This window comes from Equus quagga, chromosome 5 (genome assembly GCF_021613505.1).
Source record: "Equus quagga isolate Etosha38 chromosome 5, UCLA_HA_Equagga_1.0, whole genome shotgun sequence".
Taxonomy (NCBI): Eukaryota; Metazoa; Chordata; class Mammalia; order Perissodactyla; family Equidae; genus Equus; species Equus quagga.
Window position 1 is genome coordinate 64,495,511 of NC_060271.1, and position 17,120 is coordinate 64,512,630.

The window sequence follows — 17,120 nt, forward strand, 5'->3', positions numbered from 1 at the left end:
GAGCATTCACAGTCGGGGGAGGACGTGGACTCACAGACACGTGGAGGAGGCAGATCGCTGGTGTCTCGCCTGACCGGCACCATTCCAGCCACCGGGAGCCGAGCGTGCCCAGCATCCCTGGGGTGGTGTAGAGGCTGGACTGGACGGGGCAGACAAGAGTCGAAGAGGTGAGGATGGAGGCTGACCCCAGGTCCTCACCTCACCTGATCAGTCCTCATGTCGGGGTCTCCTGGCTTCTGCCCCCATTGCTCTCCCGCCCCCCACCTGTCTGTAACCACCGTGTGGCCACATTCGATGGTCACTTTGCTCTTCCTTAGGCTTTCTAGTAGCATTTGACACAGCCAACCACTTCCTCCCTCTAAGGTTATCTCCTCGCTTGTCTCTGTGACGACACGCTCTTTCATGTTTCCCTCGCCTCCCTGACAGCCCCTGCTCACTCTTCTTTGCAGGCTTCTCCTGGGTGGGCCCCACCAGCCGCCTGCATGGACCACCCTTCTGCCGGTCACACACGAGCTCATTTCTCCAGCCCAGCCCCTCCCGTCAACTCGAGGCACGTTTTTCAGTTGCCCGCTTGAGTATCTCAAACCTACTATTTGGAAAATCAAACTCTTCATTTTCTCCCCTAAGCCCCAATTCTTTCCCATTTCAGCAAAGGCCATTACCACCCATCCAGTTGCTCAAGCCAGAAATCTAGAAGTTTCCCCTGACTTCTTGCTCATCTTTACACCTCTTATCTGCTTCACTGGCAGATCGTACCAATCATCCCCAATGCATATCCCACGTCCTCTGCCTCCCCTTCCCTGCCATTTCTGCTCCTCTCCAAGCCACTGTCCCACCTCACCTGGACGGCCACAGAGCCCCCTGACTGGTCTCCCTGCTCTCGCAGAGCTTTGGCTGTCTGTTTTCCATACAGCAGACAGATGATCTTAAAAACTCATGTATACATACTCCTTGACCCCTCATTTCCCCACTTAACATGCACCCTGGCTTACCACTGAGGACCCCCTCGGGACCTGGCCCTTTGCTTCAGCCCCATCTGCTCTCATGCTCCCCAAAGCCCCCAGGCCAGCTGCTCTGGCCACACTGGCTTGCTTTCTGTTCCCTGAACTCTGGAGACCTTTCCAGCCTTAGGTAAGGGATGAGACACATGGTTCCCTCTATCTAAATGCCCACCCCATGCTCTTCACATGCTGGCTCCTCTGCCCCGGGATGCAGAAGCTTCCTGACCTCCCATCCCAGCAGCTCACGCCTGCTCCTCGCTCTCCTTTCTCCCTGCTCCTCCCCTCCCCAGCATTCACCACAATTTATAATCAGGTTTTGATTGATTAGTTCTCTTATTTTCTGTCTCTGTCCCTAGGTTGGAAGCTCCCTGAGGACAGGGGTCGTGTGTTTTGTTTCTGATAAGCAGCTTCTAGTGTAGGGACCAGGTGGAATAGGTGCTGGCTGAGTTGTGGCCACATTCCAGAGATGCCCTGTGAGGCTGAAGGCCTGAGCGGAGGGTTGGCCTTTAGGCCCAGGTGACTGGAGTTTTCTGGCTTACACAGCTGGGAAGAGTGTTGTCAAATCCCAAATACAGAAGGAGGAGCAGCTTGGGGAGGCGATGCACCAGGTTTGTGTTGCATTGGGTTTGAGGTGCTCCTCAGGTAAGGCTGTCCCTAATATTAGCCAGCCCGAGACAGTGAACGGTGGCGGGCCCCATCTGATGCACCCGAGTATGTAAAGGTTATGACTACTGCTGACAAACTGTCATAGAAAGGATACCCTATTCTCCTACCTCCCATCTCAATAACTAGTTAGGATTCTCAGCCTCCTCGGAATGTGGCTGCTGCAGCAGAGCCATCCCCCAGCCCTCGGGGCCCCCCTTGGCCTCCCTCCTGTTTTGCTTCCCCACCCTGGCTTTGTATCACACGTGCATGCGGGTGGGTGCATCCTGCCCACAGGTCCAAGCCCTGTCCACCCCTCTATCCCCACCCACGCCACGTCTAGGGCTGCACAGAGCAGCGATGCAGTGCCCCCATGGGAGGAAGAGGCCATGTGGGCCTGGGAAGCGGAGAATTCCAGGCTCCTGCGTGGCCAGAATGTGGTAGAGAAAGATCTGGTGGGCATGTCCCTGCAGAGGAGTGCAGCTGGAGGAGCCGGTGCTCTAAATGTGGGCCGGGGTGGCCTGCGTCTCAAGGTGCTATGCCTGTGGGGCTTGCAAGTGGAGGGGTCTCCTGGGCAGTTGGATTTATGAGGATTAGAGCTTGGGGTGGGGCGGGGTTCTTCGGATGCTCAGCAGAGGAGTTGGTCGTGGTTGAGGCTGGAGAGGTAGATCATGTAGACAGAGAAGAGAATGCTACAGTGAGTGTGGCTCCCACCAGCCTCAGTCTCACACTCTTGGACACCTGTGACCTGTGTCCTGCGGACATATGTCGGGAATTCAGCCATGGGGATCGGGTGACAGTCTGTTCATGTGGTCAGATGCTCTGAGTTCTAACCCCAGCTTTGTGACTTCCCAGCTGCGCAACCCTGCACCTGCCTATGGATCTGTATAATGGGTATAGTAAAATATAGTATTGGGGGACACTTTGTAACTACAGGACAACTGTATCAGGTGCTGTTATTACCCACACCACATAGCCACACAGAAGTTGAAATGTCCTTTGTTAAAAACAGAAAACAAAAGTCCCCCAACCTGGGGCCCTCCTCTGTTTCACTGGGTGCCCTGCAAGGAACTGAGAGCTGGGGCAGAGATGAGAACCTGGTGAGGGAACCACAGGGAGGAAGGGGTGGCGCCTGTTCACAGTCCAGGGCTCAACATCTTCCCCTTTCTCTCTCAGGCCCTTGACTGGGGGAGAAGGGCCCTGCAGAGGGTAGGGGCTGCCAGGGAGCAGGGGGATGGAGAAGGGGGCCCGTGACTGGGCCTGGGAACGGAGGCTCTTGTCTTGTGGGCAGGAAGTGTGAGGTGCAGAGCAGCTAGGGAGCCCTGGGGAGGCCACGGGGAGCGGAGCGCTAGGGTTGAGTGTGTGGGGGTGAGGGGAGCGGAAGTCGGAAGCTCCAGCCGCCACATTCATCATTCACGGGGTGGGCAGACCGTGCAGCAGGAACTGCTCCTGGGAGCCCAGGCCCACTCAGCCCTTCCTGGGTCCTTAGGAGGTGAGCAAGGTGGGCCTGTTTGGGGTGGGGGCTGGGAGGGAGCTGGGGGGAGCGGCGGATGCGGAGAGTCATGTGTGGGCCCCTGTGGCAGGGGCCGGGCAGGTGGGCAGGAAGGAGGGCGCTGTGGGCCTACTGCGTGTGCACTTGCTGTGGGCCCGGCCTTGGGCTACACCCCCACCCTTCCCCTTTCTTCTCTCAGTCCTGCTCCTTCCTCAACCTACCCCTCCCAATCTGGCCCTTTCTCTGATTCCTACTTTGGCCCCCACTCACCCCAGCCTCCCCAGAGCCCCTGTAGGTCTGCAGTAGTGAAGGGTGAAGGGGCCAAGGAAGCCCCTTCCTAAACCTCTTGTGGGCCTCCCTGGTGACTGCTGTGGCTGTGGTACCTAGTGGGGGCTTGTGTGGCCAAAGGCCTCATTGACCCTAGGCCTTTGAGGGAGGAAGACCCGACTGACTGGGGCTTTGGGGCGGGGGCAGCTTTGGGTGCAGTCACTGCAGGATCTCAGACTCGGCCATTAGGGGGCTCCCAGCACCACCTTTCAGGCCCCACCCGAGAAGCTGTGTCAGAGGGAGGGGACCGACTTGCTGGTTTGCCAGGGCAGCTCTGGTTTAGGCCTGTTGACCTGATGTACGAGAGGAACCTTTGCACTCTGAAAAGTGTCACCGTTTGGGACACTATGAGGCCTTCTGGTTGTTGGTGTTATCCTTGTGCTAAAGGGAGCCTCAGGGAGGGAAGTCCCTCAGCTACTGCCCTCTTATTCTAGGGCCTGAGATCCTGTGATTGGAGTCACTCCTCTGCCAAAAGGCTGGGAGTGGTGCCCTGTCATCAGCTCATGATAATATGTCTCAGGACTGTTGGGCCTTAGCCAGTTTTGAAGGAATGGGCCCCAAATGGGCTTGTCTCCCAGCATCACAGAGCTCCCTCCTTCTACGGATGAGGAACCACCCACCGGTGGGATTAGAACCCAGGCTGCTGAGTTCTTTGTTGAGGGAGGGGGAGATCCAGGAAGGGGTGAGGGAGGCCTGGCCTGGCCTGGAAACCTCCAAGTGGTCCTTGCCCTTCCCAGGCAGCAGCTGCTCTGGAGAGCTGCTGACACTCTGCCCCCATCCTCTTGACCCCCATCCTCTCTGATCTCTCCATTCTCTCTCCCTGCCCGAGTCCTGGCTGAGCCCACAACAGGGTCCTCAGCACCACTGGCACCTCTCTCTCTCTTTGGCTTTCTCTCTCTCTCTGCACATTTGCATGATGACTCCTTTTGTGTGGGCAGGATGTGGGGCCCCCCCAGTCGTGTCTCTCACGGTGCTCCAGCCCCAGGTTCAGGCAGGGGTGTCGGCAGCTCCAGATAGGGGAACTCCATCCTTGACCCGTGCCCTCAAGGAAGACATCTGCCCTCCTGCCCAGGGCTGTGCAGCGACAGGACAGGTCATCTCCTTAATCCCTGGACGGGCCAGGAGACTTTGCTTTTTCCATAGGAAGGAAAAAACTTCCAGGGCAAGAGGAAGGAGTGTTTGCTGAGTCTGGACGCTTAAAGGGAGAGAGGGACAGAGACACACATTCCAGAGAGGAGATTGAGGGCTGACACCTCCAGGAGGCTGAGAGCTGAGGGCACCCTGTGGGCTGAGCCTGTGCACTCAGGGAAGGTTGTTTTTGTTTATTTTAGCTTCTCCAAATGGGCATGCAAATGGCAAAGTTAAATTGGGCAGGACGTGGTATTTCTGAGCACCTAATGAGAGCCAGGCCAGCCTCAGCACTCAGGTCCATTCCCATTTATAACAAACCTGTAGAGTAGCTTCCTTCCATCTTATTTCCTTATTTTACAGATAAAGAACAAGGTGAAGTTTTTGATCAGAGTCAGTGGCTCCTCAGCCGTAGTTGGGATCTGAGTCTGGTCTGTGAGCCCCCAGGTGTAGGCAGTGCTAGGAGGACAAGGCTGTGTGCCCCAGAGTGGGTGAAAAGCAAACCGACTCACAGAAAGTACAGTCTACGTGCCAGCTGCGCTCCTTCCTGGCCCAACAACTAAAGACGTTGCCTCAAAGTGCAGCTTGGGGTCTGGGTGGGAGAGGGAGGGATTCTGTCCTCCTGGTCCCTCAGCCGTCAGTTCTTGTTCCTGTACCTCTCATCCCCTGGACGCAAGCTTAGCCCCTGCTGTGTTCTCCATGGGAAGCCCCCTTGTGGTGAAAATTCCCTGAAATAGTCAGCTGTACTCAAGGTGGGAGCCCTAGGGGGTCGCACATTGGAGCAGACCTCTCTCCTCCCGGACCTCAGCTCCTTCTTCGTTCCCTCCCCTCACTGTCTTCTGGAGTTCATAGCATTTTCTTGGATTCAGCAGAGCCAGTTCCACTTCTCCCAGAACTTATTCTTGAACTTCCGGAGCCATCACGGTGCTTGGAAGAAGGAAGAGCCACTTTATTTTAGAGGTCACAAAACTCCCCTTATGAGGCATGTGGCAGAGACCTTTGCCCTCCTTTGTTCTGTTAGCATACCCGAGACAGGTGGTTTCAAAAGAAATTTCATCGAATACCAGGGGTGAAAAAAAAGTAAACCAAGGAAATTGTAGATGCGTAAGACCTGGGCTCTGCTCCCCAGTTCCTGGTCCACCTTTGCCTAAGAGGTGCCATCCTACCTCCAGGAAACAGGCTGGTCCGCACCCTTGACCCTTGCTAGGTCAGGTGAGTGGGGCACTGCCTTGATGGCCATAAGAAGTGACCTCACCCCTCAGGTCATCCTAGCCCTCCTTTCAGGGAGGAGCAATAGTGGGGGGAGAGAGAGAGAAAAAAAAAAAAAAACTTCTTAAACACGCACTTACAGTGCCCCTTCCACAAGTGGAAAGCACAGACAAGGTGACTGCATGGGTCCTCCTCAAGTCTGCTCTCTGTCCAGCTGCTGCCCAGGAGCCAGGACCCATATGAGCATTTTGGCTGCTGGCCTGCCAGGAGCCTACCTCTGGGAAAGCTCTGTCCTTAGGGTGCTGGGCTTTCTGGGAGGAAGATGTGATTGGTTCATGGGCAGACTGGCCCTCAGGAGGAAGTCATAAGGTCATAAGGATGCTGACTTTCTTTCTCCCAGCCTCAGTCTCCCCAGTCCTCTAGTCAGGTTGTTCAGGAGGAGGCTTTCTGAGGATCCATCCCATCCATCCATCCATCCCCTCATCCCCTCATTCATCCCTCCCTCTGTCCATCTAGCCATCTGTCTATCCCTTCCTCCCCCCGTCCCTCCATCTGTCTTTCTTCTTATTTTCACAAATATTTCTGGAGTGCCACCTCTGAGCCAAGCAGATGCTGCACCGAACAATGGGAAAACAGATGAATTTGAGTGACTCTCTGCCTCACAAGGGAATGGATGAAAGTCCAAGGGAATTGATTTATGGTTGGGAAGAGAGCGATGCTCAAGAGAGCGATGCTCAAGGGAGCTGCAGCCCTGGGTTCAGACCCCAGCTCCCACACTGACTAGCTGAGCTTCCTGGGCACATTTCTGGAGCTCTTTGAGCCTTAGCTGCTTAGTGGGAAGGAGATGTTACTACTCGCTTCGTTCACGGAGTGGCTGGCAAGACAGATGAGCTCATGGCTGTAAAGCACTGAGCTGATAACTGGCATTTTGCAGCGGCTTGGTACATTCTTTATACCTTCCCCATCAGATTTGTTTGCCAGATAAAGTACAGAATGTCCAGTTAAATTTGAATTTCAGATAAACAATGAGTAGATTTTTAGTATAAGCATGTCCCAAATATATGTTTGTTAAATGTAGCAACCCTACCATGAAGTTGTGTGCCATCCATGTGGAACTGCCTACCTGGGACCAGGAGCCTGTCCCATCAGCCTCTGGAACCCCATGTGTCTCATGGGTGGTCCTGGACTTCTCGAGTCAACACTAACCTTTAACTGTCTGACCTACTTGAACGAAAGCCTAACGGCGTGCCCCCGAGAACTTTGTAGTTGGGAGTGGGTGTGACACAGTTAGTCACTAGAGAGATTCAGTCCTTCACCACTTCCGCAGTGAGACAGCGGTGAACAAGGAGCACAAAGAACCCGCCTCCTTGGCACTTACATTCTGGGAAGGGAGGCAAACCAGACCCTGTGAGTGAACATGCTAGAAATGACACATCGAGATAAATGCTCTGAAATCAGAGACTGAGGGATGGAGTGTAGCCAGGTTGAGTTTCATTGGTTCGGAGCCATGGCGCAGTCAAACCACATACCTCCGTCCCCCACTAACTGCTGTCCATCTGTCTGTCTGCATTCACCCCCTCCACTCCCACTGCCTGCCCCGCCTCCCTTAGGTCCCAGAAAGCTGCTGTCTTCTGCGGTCTCTGGAAAGCTGCTGTAGCTTCTCTGATTTTCTTGTCCCCTTTGAATCCATAGAGGAACACCCAGTATCTTCTGGGAAGGCAAATCCAGTACCCATTTGTGTCTAGCAGAGTCATTAACGTTTACCTGTATGGCTGCTTTATTTCATATGCTATTTATTTAGAAACACAAACGTGCAAAGAGGAACATATGGGACTCCCGTCTTATGAAGACTGCAGAACATCCTTTCCACTGGCCTCTGCCCACCATTCCCATTCCCACTATTAGCGTTTGAACTTTTCCTGTCAAGTGAGGTCACTCGTGAGAGCAGGGGATTTGATGCCACCTGGGCAGAATGCTCTGATGCCCACAGGGATGTGCCCCTGAGGCTGGCACCTTCAGACACAATGTGTCAGGGTGTGGAGGAATGAGGACCGGAGAAGGGGTCTTGGGAGGGAAACCAGCTGGGCGCGAATAGACCAGGCCTTGGCAGGGAGGAGGGGGCAAGGGAGGTCGGCCTCGGGGTCTGGGAAGGGAGCTGGGGATGCCCCGTGTTCAGGTTCCTGTAAACCAGGTGCTTCTCTCCCCCTCTGCCCTCTGTCTCCTAGATGGAGCTGGCTCCCCAGTGTTTCCTGTACACTCTGGGCTGGTTGTTTGAGAAGGCTGCAGAGGTGGGATGTCCCACCTCCTTACTCACACTTGGCCATTCTCCAGGCAGGCCTGGGGAGGGAAGTGTGGATCCAAGGGGTTGCCTGAGTCTAGATGATGGATCCTGAGGCTCACTCATCCCTTCCCCCTTGGAAGTAGGACTATAGCAGGCCTGTTACTCAGAGAGGATGGAGAGTAGAAAATGGGCAGCTGCTTAGGGGCAGCAAGGTACCTAGGTACTGCCCCTTGGGCTGACCCAGGACTTAGGGAGCAAGCCATATGAATCCTCAGCCCATAACCTGGGGCAGAGTATGGGGTGGAGAGGTAGGACCTAGAATGATGAGTGAGGCTGAGCTAAATTGTTGGGGTCCCATAGGAGAAGAGTGAAAGGCAAGACCGGTTCCAATTGATTTGATTCAGAGCAGCGCGTACAAGATCCAAAATAAGAAACAGCCCACCCTTAGGGAAGTCACAGTCGATCGGAGAGGCCAACAGAGAACTCGGTGATGGACGGGCCCTGAGGCTGGACGGGGGCCTTTGTGGTGGGTGCTAACACTTCAGAATCGTGAGGCCCGTAGTTCAGCAGTTACAGATTCTTGCTAGGCTAAAGTGAGGGGTGTGGGGGCTGGGACAGAGGAGAGGTGAAATCCCAGAGGGGGATTCTGTTTTTGAGGGGCTTTTAGGAGGGTACTTTCAAAGGAATAAGAAACTGAAATTCATCGTGGTCCTGTCGCATCTCTCAGGCTTCTCCTGAAAGAAGGCACAGTACCGAGCCGTGTTTTCCAGGTGACATCACCTGCCCTTGGTTTTCCAGCTCTGAGGGCTCCCATTTGTTGGCCGTCTGATGGTGGGCCATAAAGTAGGGGAGAGCTGGGTTCGTGGATGTCACACGTGGTTACAACTTGGGAGTGCGCGCGCGTGTGTGTGTTTATTTATACCTTTGTCCCCCGAAATATTTCAATACAGCTTATAAGCACACACACAGTCTTCATGACAGAAATATGTGAATGAGGAAAGGGAGGCAAAGGGAAAATAAGAAAAGATGTGATGAGGCCAGGGGTGCGTTTAATACTGGAAATGCGTGCTGTAGGGGCCTGTGTACTTAACCCTGCCCGTCCTAAGGGTCAGTACCAAGAGGGAAAGTGGTCACGTTACAAATTCACGGTGTCCACAGGATCAAAATAAGCCAGTTCTGAAGAAGCAGGGCCACCCCGAGAGCCATGTAGAGTGGGATCCACACACAGGGGATGCAGACTCATGCTTCTAGAATATACCCTGCAAGATTCAGCCACATCCGATGGGGCCTTACCCAGAGTGCTAGTGTGGCCAATGGACAGGCCAGCTCTGAGCAGATGTGGTGCAGCCCCAGGCAGGCACGGCCACACATCTCCAGCCTTCTCCTCAGAAGGCATTCTGGTCTGCCAGTTCAGCTGAATTGTCCCCTCTCCAGGAGCCCGGGCCAAGCTTAGTGAAGTGCCCTCTACCTGCTTCCACCTGGGTGAAGTTGCATGGCTGTAAATGAGAACCAACCGGTAGCCTTGCAAAGGATGCAGGCCCGGGACAGAAGCTGTAGGAAGTGGAAATAGGGCAGGCTATGGCCTTTGTTTCCTGGGCACTTGCTTCTCCAATGACGGTTCCATTCTCCTCAACTCTAGCCTATGTCTGCTTGGCTCCCACATACTTTGGTTTACATGTCGGTTTTGGCTTGCTGCTGCTTTCACACTGTTTTGAGGCATTTTCATCTTCTGCTCCTGCTACCAACCACCTTGGTCTCTCCATTCTCCAGTCCGAATTCCCACAAGAAGGATCAGGTTTGACCAGTTCATCTTTTTAAGCTAAGTCGCTTGGGCCACCTCCAACCAGCATACGGGTATCTTTGGAGCAGGTGCCACCCTGCTGCAAGCAGTTGAGATCGTGGGGTGGGGCGGCATATATGGCACACTTCTCACCCCCAGCAGGGCTGTGGAGGGCAGTTCCAATTGATTTGAATTAGCCACGGCCATGGATGTGGCCAGCCCTCCAGAAGACATCTGACACACTAGCCGTGTGCTTCCGGGGACTGACAGGCCTTTGCTAACCCGAATTTGCTTTGGGCACTTCCAGGGTAGATGTGGATTCCCAGTTGCCCGCCTGGCCAGCACTCCCCCTGATCCACACAATGGGACTGTGAAGGCAGACACTGCTGGGGGCTCCTGCGCAGCTTGCTCTCTGTGGAGGATGGGTGACGACAGACTCTCTGAACACCGCGAACCCGTGGAATTTCTCAACATCTATTTGGGAGACAACCTGCAGCCCCACCCAGGAGTGCACCTGAGGGAAACATGTGGCCGTCCTGACCCTCCGAAACCTTGTGGAGAACAGATCTGCGCCTCTGACCCTCCTGAGTCCGTGAGGCAAGAAGCTCCTCCCAGGGGCTCCAGCACAGAAGCCACGCACCTGGGGAGCGGCTCTTCCCAGGGGGACTTAAGGCAGAGCCAGAGCACGTCCACTCAGGTGGTGTTCTGGGCGGGCATCCTGCAGGCCCAGATGTGCGTCCTGGACCTGGAGGAGGAGCTGGAGAAGACGGAGGGGCTCAGGGCCGAGCTGAGATGCTGCCTCCCCCCGGCCTCTACAGACCTACCCACTTTCTCCTCCAGCCCTGTGGGCCCTCGGGACTTGGGCCTCCGCCCCGGCCCACCCGTGGAAGAGGCTTTGGGGGAAGACAGCAGCGGGCCTGAGGGGGAGAACCAGAACCTCGTGTGGCCGGGGAAGGGAACCCCAGATTCTTCCCCAGAGTGGGGTGCCGAGGAGGAGAGCGTGTTCTTCGACAATCCCCTCTTCCTGGACAGCCCTTGCTCAGACGCCAGTGCTTCCGAAGAGCGCTTTTCCTGGGGGTTCCCAGACTTCCCAGCAGACGTGAGGACTGGGACCCAGAGCCCACAGACCCTGGAGCCTCTAGTCCCAGGAGGCGGGGTGCCATGGGAGCTGGAAGGGGAGCCAGGTTTAGGGGACGGCACATCTGATTCCAGCGGGCACACCACCCCTCCATTCCCTGTGCCCATCTACAGACCGCACTCCCTCTCCTGGGCTGCAGGGGATGCCGCTGATGGGGCTCCGGCAGTACCTCCTGGGCAGGGGGAGAATGAGGTAAGCCGAGCCCTGGGAACCAACGAGTGCTGTGCACGGGGACACAGAAGGAAGGGCCTTCCTCTGTGGTCACCAGGCCCAGAACACTCTTTTCAGATACTAGGGCCTTTTGGGATCCTGGAGTAATGGAACAAAAAGCAAGATGAGTGTGGCCTTCAGAATTATAGGAGATTTTATGGCTGCCGTGATGTCAGCTGAGCATGGTGGTGATTAGGTCTACAAATGTCACCATCTCGCCAGCTCCAAGGGGCACATTTGGACACATTTGGAGAACAGACAGCTCCTCCAGTTGCAGCATGTTCCAGGCCATTCTCAGACTACCCCACCCACCTCCAAGACATTCCTAAGTGTAACAGGGCAGAGGTCACCTGCCCTGAGGGGAGCTGTCTCTTTTAAGAGTCCCGTCCTCTCTTCTTGAGTGATTTCAGCATTTTGTTACTTTTAGCTCACCATCTTTCATCCCCGACCTCCAGTGTCGATAGGTCAAGCCCATATGACAATGGCAGAGGCCCTTGATATCAACTAGGACAAGTTATATGAGACAATAGGGAGCACAGTTTCCCCAGGGAGGCCTCTGCTTCAGAGATAAGGAACCTCAAGATGGCAGAGCAGGGCTGTAACTTGCCAATCTCTCTGATCCCAGGGAACAATGGAGAAGGGCTGTTAACCAGAGCAGCTTTCTCACCTGACCTCCATTCAGAGGAGCTGCTAAGTATGGTCAGGGCCACCTCCACCCAGGCGGGGGGCCCAGTGTGGGGCGGTGGTGGCTGCCTCCTGTGGAAGTCCATTCTCGGGACCTTCCTGCTTTAGGGTCTTTGGGGTGCTCAGAGGGAAGCTGGAGCCCCATTCTCGGAGCTGGCAGTTTGCTGCCATCAGGGATGGCAGAGCCCAGCCCAGTGCCTGGGGCCGTCACCCTCCCTCTAACACAGACCCTCCTTGGGCTGGTACTGCAGGCAGCAGGACCATCTGGGTGGACTGTGGAGGGAGGGGGACGGGGGACAGAGAAGCCAAGAAGACTAGGCCTAGTGGGGTGTAGGAAAGGCCTAGAGAACAGTTTCCCTCGGTCAAAACTCTCCTCTTCTTTTCTTCTCTCTCCCTAAGTCCTTTCTGGGAGACAGTCTTGGCCCTACCCCATCTACAGCATCCTGTGCGGACAAAGCATTGACCTGGGAAATAGGACAAGTCGGATCTGACCCTAGGCCTGCCATACCTCCTGTGCAACCTTGGGCAAGTTACTTCCCCACTCTGGGCCTCACCTTCTCCACCTGTAGAGGAGGAATATGAATCCAGTGATTTCCAGTGCCCACCAGCACTATTAGGATGTGGGTCTTCTCCCATCCAGGATGGCTGTTCTGAGCTGAGGGCTCCGACTGGGGCTGTGTCGGCTGGGTGGGAGGGCAGCATGGAGGGAGGGCTCTGTGTACTCGCAGTCATTCTTCCCTTCCCCTCTCCCTGCCTGGCCTCCTCCATTCACCTCCCAGTACCTCCAAAGCTCATGGAGATCCCGGGGCCTCTCTCAACAGGCCCTGCCCAGCCCTGAGAGCTCACATCCAGAAGCGTGTCCTTCATGGCCCCAGGTGCCTCTTACCTCCCAGCACAGAGGTGAGACCCAGTATGGGGGCCTGAGAAACTGGGTGGTTGGGAGGCTTTGGGATCTGGAGTGGGGACAAAGGTCATCATTGGTTCCATGGAAGTCATTAAGGGGTCCCACTGTATTGTGTTGGAGCCGGACAGACTTGGGGGGTTAAATCCTGCTTCTGCCTCTGTGACTTCATCAATACAGTGGGTTTTTAAATACTTATCTCAGAGTAAAGGAAGAAATGTACAAAAGACTCAGCATTTTTGATGCCTAGGTCTTAGGGGTTTATCAAGTCCTGAACCCCTGGTTGCCTCAGGCTGGAGTCCTGGGAGGCCGCTGCTTCTGCGTGTGGGAGGTCACTGCCCAAAGGAGGGACAGGACGTGCTGCCCAGCTCCATGGGAGGAGCCCCAGGGAGGGAGCCTGTGGAGATGGCAGCCCAGACTGTTCTGTCTCTGCCAGGCCCCTTGGCCCTCAGCCTGCCTCTCGCCCTGTGCCAGCCTCACTCCCTGCTCTTCCTCAGGTGACAGGGATGCTGAGCGTCCCCAGGAGCCTGCTCCCTGCACCTTGGCCCCTGGCTCCTGGGGGAGCCCAGCCTATTCACCAGAGCCTGGCAGCCCCGAGCCTGAGAGCAGAGGCCGCAGCCCCAGGCCCAGCGCCGTGTCCTCTCAGGAAGGCAGCCCACAGCTCCAGGGCCACCGCTCGGGCAGCATCTCTCCCAAGTGGACCCTAGATGCTTCCCGCCCTTCACTCTTGGAGACAGATGGGGCAGAGCCAAGTTCCTTGGAGAAAGAGGAGGCAGGAGAGGCCCCAAACCCAGGGAAGGAAGTAAAGAGCGAAGGCCCAGCCAGGACCGCAGAGGCTGTAGCCATCCAGCCTGACGTTCGCTTGACTTCTGCGGAAGGGTAAGTGTTAGAGTCACCTGCTCTCTGGCTCCTAGTTATGGTTGCGTTTGAGAATACTCTGGTCTGGATGGAGCGCCAAAAAAGCACATTGGGATTTAACATACTGGTATCTATTAATCCAGGATTATATGACTGGGCACCAGCAGGGTTTTGGGAAAGACGAGAGGGTTTGAATGCATAAGAAACCAAAGAGCAGACAGTCATACATGTGGGGCAGGATTTGAGAGTGCTGAGACAGCGCCTGAGGACGTGTCCGAGGTGGGACACCAGGAGAGGAGGAGCGGGTGTTCAGGGAACCAGACCAGAGCCATGTGCCCAGAAAAAGGGGAGCCATGCCTGGCAGGTTTGGGGAGTGGGAAGGTCAGACATTACACGCTGTTTTGAATCTGAAGAGGTGTCTGGGAGAAATTCATCTCAGAGCCTAGGCCCAGGGTGCTGGCTCGGATCTCAGGGGAAGCCGGAGCACCAAGGGGAGGTTTGTCTGGGACCAAGGGGAGGGATCTTGGGGCCCACAGCAGGATTGAGTAACCCCATAACTATGAGCAGAGGTAGGAATAGGCCAACTGGGAAACCAACCTAGATGTCTGCATGCCCCAGGATGCTGCATGAAGACTGTCAGGCCCTGGGATCTCTCCATGGGAAACAGGTTTTGTTCTCTGGTTGGCTGAATAGGGATCATATTGAAGAGACCAGGAGGAACCAGCGATGGTTCAAGTCAGGGACCTAATGTTGCACTAACTGGAGGGTTAGCCCCACTCCCATCCCGGGGTCATTGAGTGATGGCCACAGAAACTCAGTCAGTGCCAGAAACCAAAGAAGCATCTTCCTTATGCATCTGGAAGACTACGCAGTCCCTGGAGATGTTCAGAGGCTTTGTAATCAGAGGAGTCCCTTAGTATCTAAAAAGAGATGGTTAGGTTCATTCTACCAAAAATTAAAGTTATCTTAACCTAAAATAAAATTAAGTAGATTCACCTAAAATGAGAACCATACTTTCATAGTAAATAATGAAAGAAGTTTTTAATTGGGGCTTTTCTTGGTAAAGGACACTAAATATTATATAATGTTTATTTAATCTTTTATTTACCACAGTACAGGAGGTTTCATTTTCCCGGCATAAGTTTGCTAGCCTGAGATGTCTTTCATTCATGCCTGACTCTCACAGTGAGGTCATAAAGGTCATTTTTATTTCATTTATCTTATTATATTATTATTTATTTTTTAAAATTTTTTTTGAGAAAGATCAGCCCTGAGCTAACATCTGCTGCCAATCTTCCTCTTTTTGCTGAGGAAGACTGCCCTGAGCTAACATCTGTGCTCATCTTCCTACACTTTATATGTGGGACGCCTACCACAGCATGGCTTGCCAAGCGGTGCCATGTCCGTACCCGGGATCCGAACTGGCAAACCCTGGGCCGCCGAATTGGAACGTGTGAACTTAACCTTGCGCCACCAGACTGGCCCCTGTATTATTATTTCTTAACATCATTTTATAACAGACTTATTGAGATATAATTCACATACCATACAATTCACTCACTTAAAGTATACAATTCATGACAATTTATATTTGCATAGCGGTTTTAAATTTTTTTTCCCAAAGGGCCTCCCCATCTAGATATTATTTTAGTAACAACACTAATTGACTAGGTCACTTTTGCAAACATATTTTAGGGCCTCATCAGCAGATTATCCAGATAGTTCTCTTTAGATGGGACAATTGTGTTGTTATTTTGATATTCGCTTCTTCACTTGTTCACTGGACCAACTCTTCCAGGTCCTCATTTGCCAGTGGCTTTCCTTGTGATTCCTGGGGTCTTCCAGCATCACTTTGACAGACTTCATGAAATCTTAGGTTTCTTTGGCAAGATTTATAAGTTTCACTTTTCGGCTGGTTTCCATTGGGCTTGCCCTGCATCCCTGGCTGTGTCTGAGCCTCAGGAGGCAGGGAGATGTTCCCGGCAAAGACACTGACCCACTCAGGGGCAGAGATGGACGTCTGAGTTAAGGGGAGAGAGCTAATTTCACAAGTGGGCATTTTATCTGTCAGTGAGCATTTCCATATTACGATGAGTTTTGCTTCCCTGTACAACTCCCTAACTGTGGTAATGTGGACAATGAATATTCAGATAAGGAGGACACCCCATACCTGGTTGCAGGGGAAACAGAAGAGTCAGGTAGAGATTGCACCGGGTGACTTCTGAGATTCTGAGAGTCAGACTCCGAGTGTCCTCTCAGTCTGCTGGGGGTTGCCTAGGCCTGTGCACACTCATACAGGTCATCATGCAGTCTCCTGTGGTAAGGCCTTTCTTGACCACAGAGCTGCCGGTACAAGAAAGGAGAGATTGGAAACCACCTGACTCCCCCTGCTGTTGCCATTCCGAAAGCCAGTCTAGCTTCCTGTTCTTGCCTCATCCTTGCACCTTTCTTGGCTCTAGCATGGAGGCTGGAGCTGGAGCTGGAGGGCAAACACCACTAATGTCTTCAAAGGGTTGTACCCGCCACCTGAGGTGAACTAGGCTCAGAGCATCCCTGTGGTTGATCTGAGAAAGTGCTGGGTACCAAGCTTGGCTCCAACCCTTGTCAGCCTTGGGTGAATACCACCCTGTCTGGGTTCTCCCGGTGCCCAGCCCAGGCCAGGCCAGGCCAGGCAGGCTGTGATCCTGCATCTTCCCTGGGGGATGCCCTGGTCTGCCTCCTCCCCTCCACTCAAGGCCCAGACTCCAGCTCCCCTCTGAGCTCTGGGTACCCGCTCCACGACTTGACCTAGAATCCCTCCATGTCCACCCCAAGTGGGAGTCTGAGAACACTGATGGACTTTTCCAGGCTTCCTGAGAGCCCCATGCTCCACGTGCAATCCCCAGAGGAAGGCCAAAGGCCACAGGCTGGAGACAAGCTGGCTAATGGCATCAGGACCGACAAGGTGGCCTGGAACTTGGCCTCTCGCCTCTATCATCTGGAGGGTTTCCGGAAGTCTGAAGTGGCTGCCTACCTGCAGAAGAAGTGAGGGGCTTTGAGCCTGAGCGAGGCTCCAGGTTGAGGCAGGACGGGGCTCCCTCCACTAGCCACCCTTCCCATCCCTGCATCCCTCCAGCTCCACTGCTGACTGGTCATCCATCACTCCTGTCCTGGTCCCTGCCCTGTACCTGTGCCAGGCCTGGCTCTTCCTCCATCACACTTGTATCACCCCTTCTCCACACCCTGATGCCTTTTTAGAGCCACTGGACCGGCCACCTTGCCTCCCCCTGCCCTAGCTCCACATGTCCCTCCCATTCAACACTGGGTGGCGGCCAGTGGCAGACCAGACCCTGGCTGCCCCCTGCCCTCTTGGGACCTAGGGTCCAGCCTGGCTGTGCCTTTCCCTGCTCGGACCCACCCCTCTCAGGCCCCAGGATGTCTGCAGCCCCAGCCCAGGTCCCCAGCGCAGGCTTCATCCCTGCTTCTCCTC

General features: G+C 54.6%; 1 protein-coding gene across 2 annotated transcripts in view; it reads left to right on the forward strand.

The window, feature by feature from the left end:
- The window catches only part of PSD4 (pleckstrin and Sec7 domain containing 4), a 35,064-nt gene that overhangs the window by 9,180 nt on the left and 8,764 nt on the right, over positions 1-17,120 (forward strand). The window contains exons 1-6 of one of the 2 annotated variants that reach the window (XM_046661751.1): positions 2,989-3,135; positions 10,168-11,190; positions 12,292-12,417; positions 12,714-12,792; positions 13,291-13,672; positions 16,499-16,675. In XM_046661751.1, the coding sequence (XP_046517707.1) occupies positions 10,282-11,190; positions 12,292-12,417; positions 12,714-12,792; positions 13,291-13,672; positions 16,499-16,675 (1,673 nt within the window). In that variant the 5' untranslated portion in view covers positions 2,989-3,135; positions 10,168-10,281. Of the gene's footprint in view, positions 1-2,988; positions 3,136-10,167; positions 11,191-12,291; positions 12,418-12,713; positions 12,793-13,290; positions 13,673-16,498; positions 16,676-17,120 lie in introns of those variants that run through there. The other variant, XM_046661750.1, reaches the window with a different exon arrangement.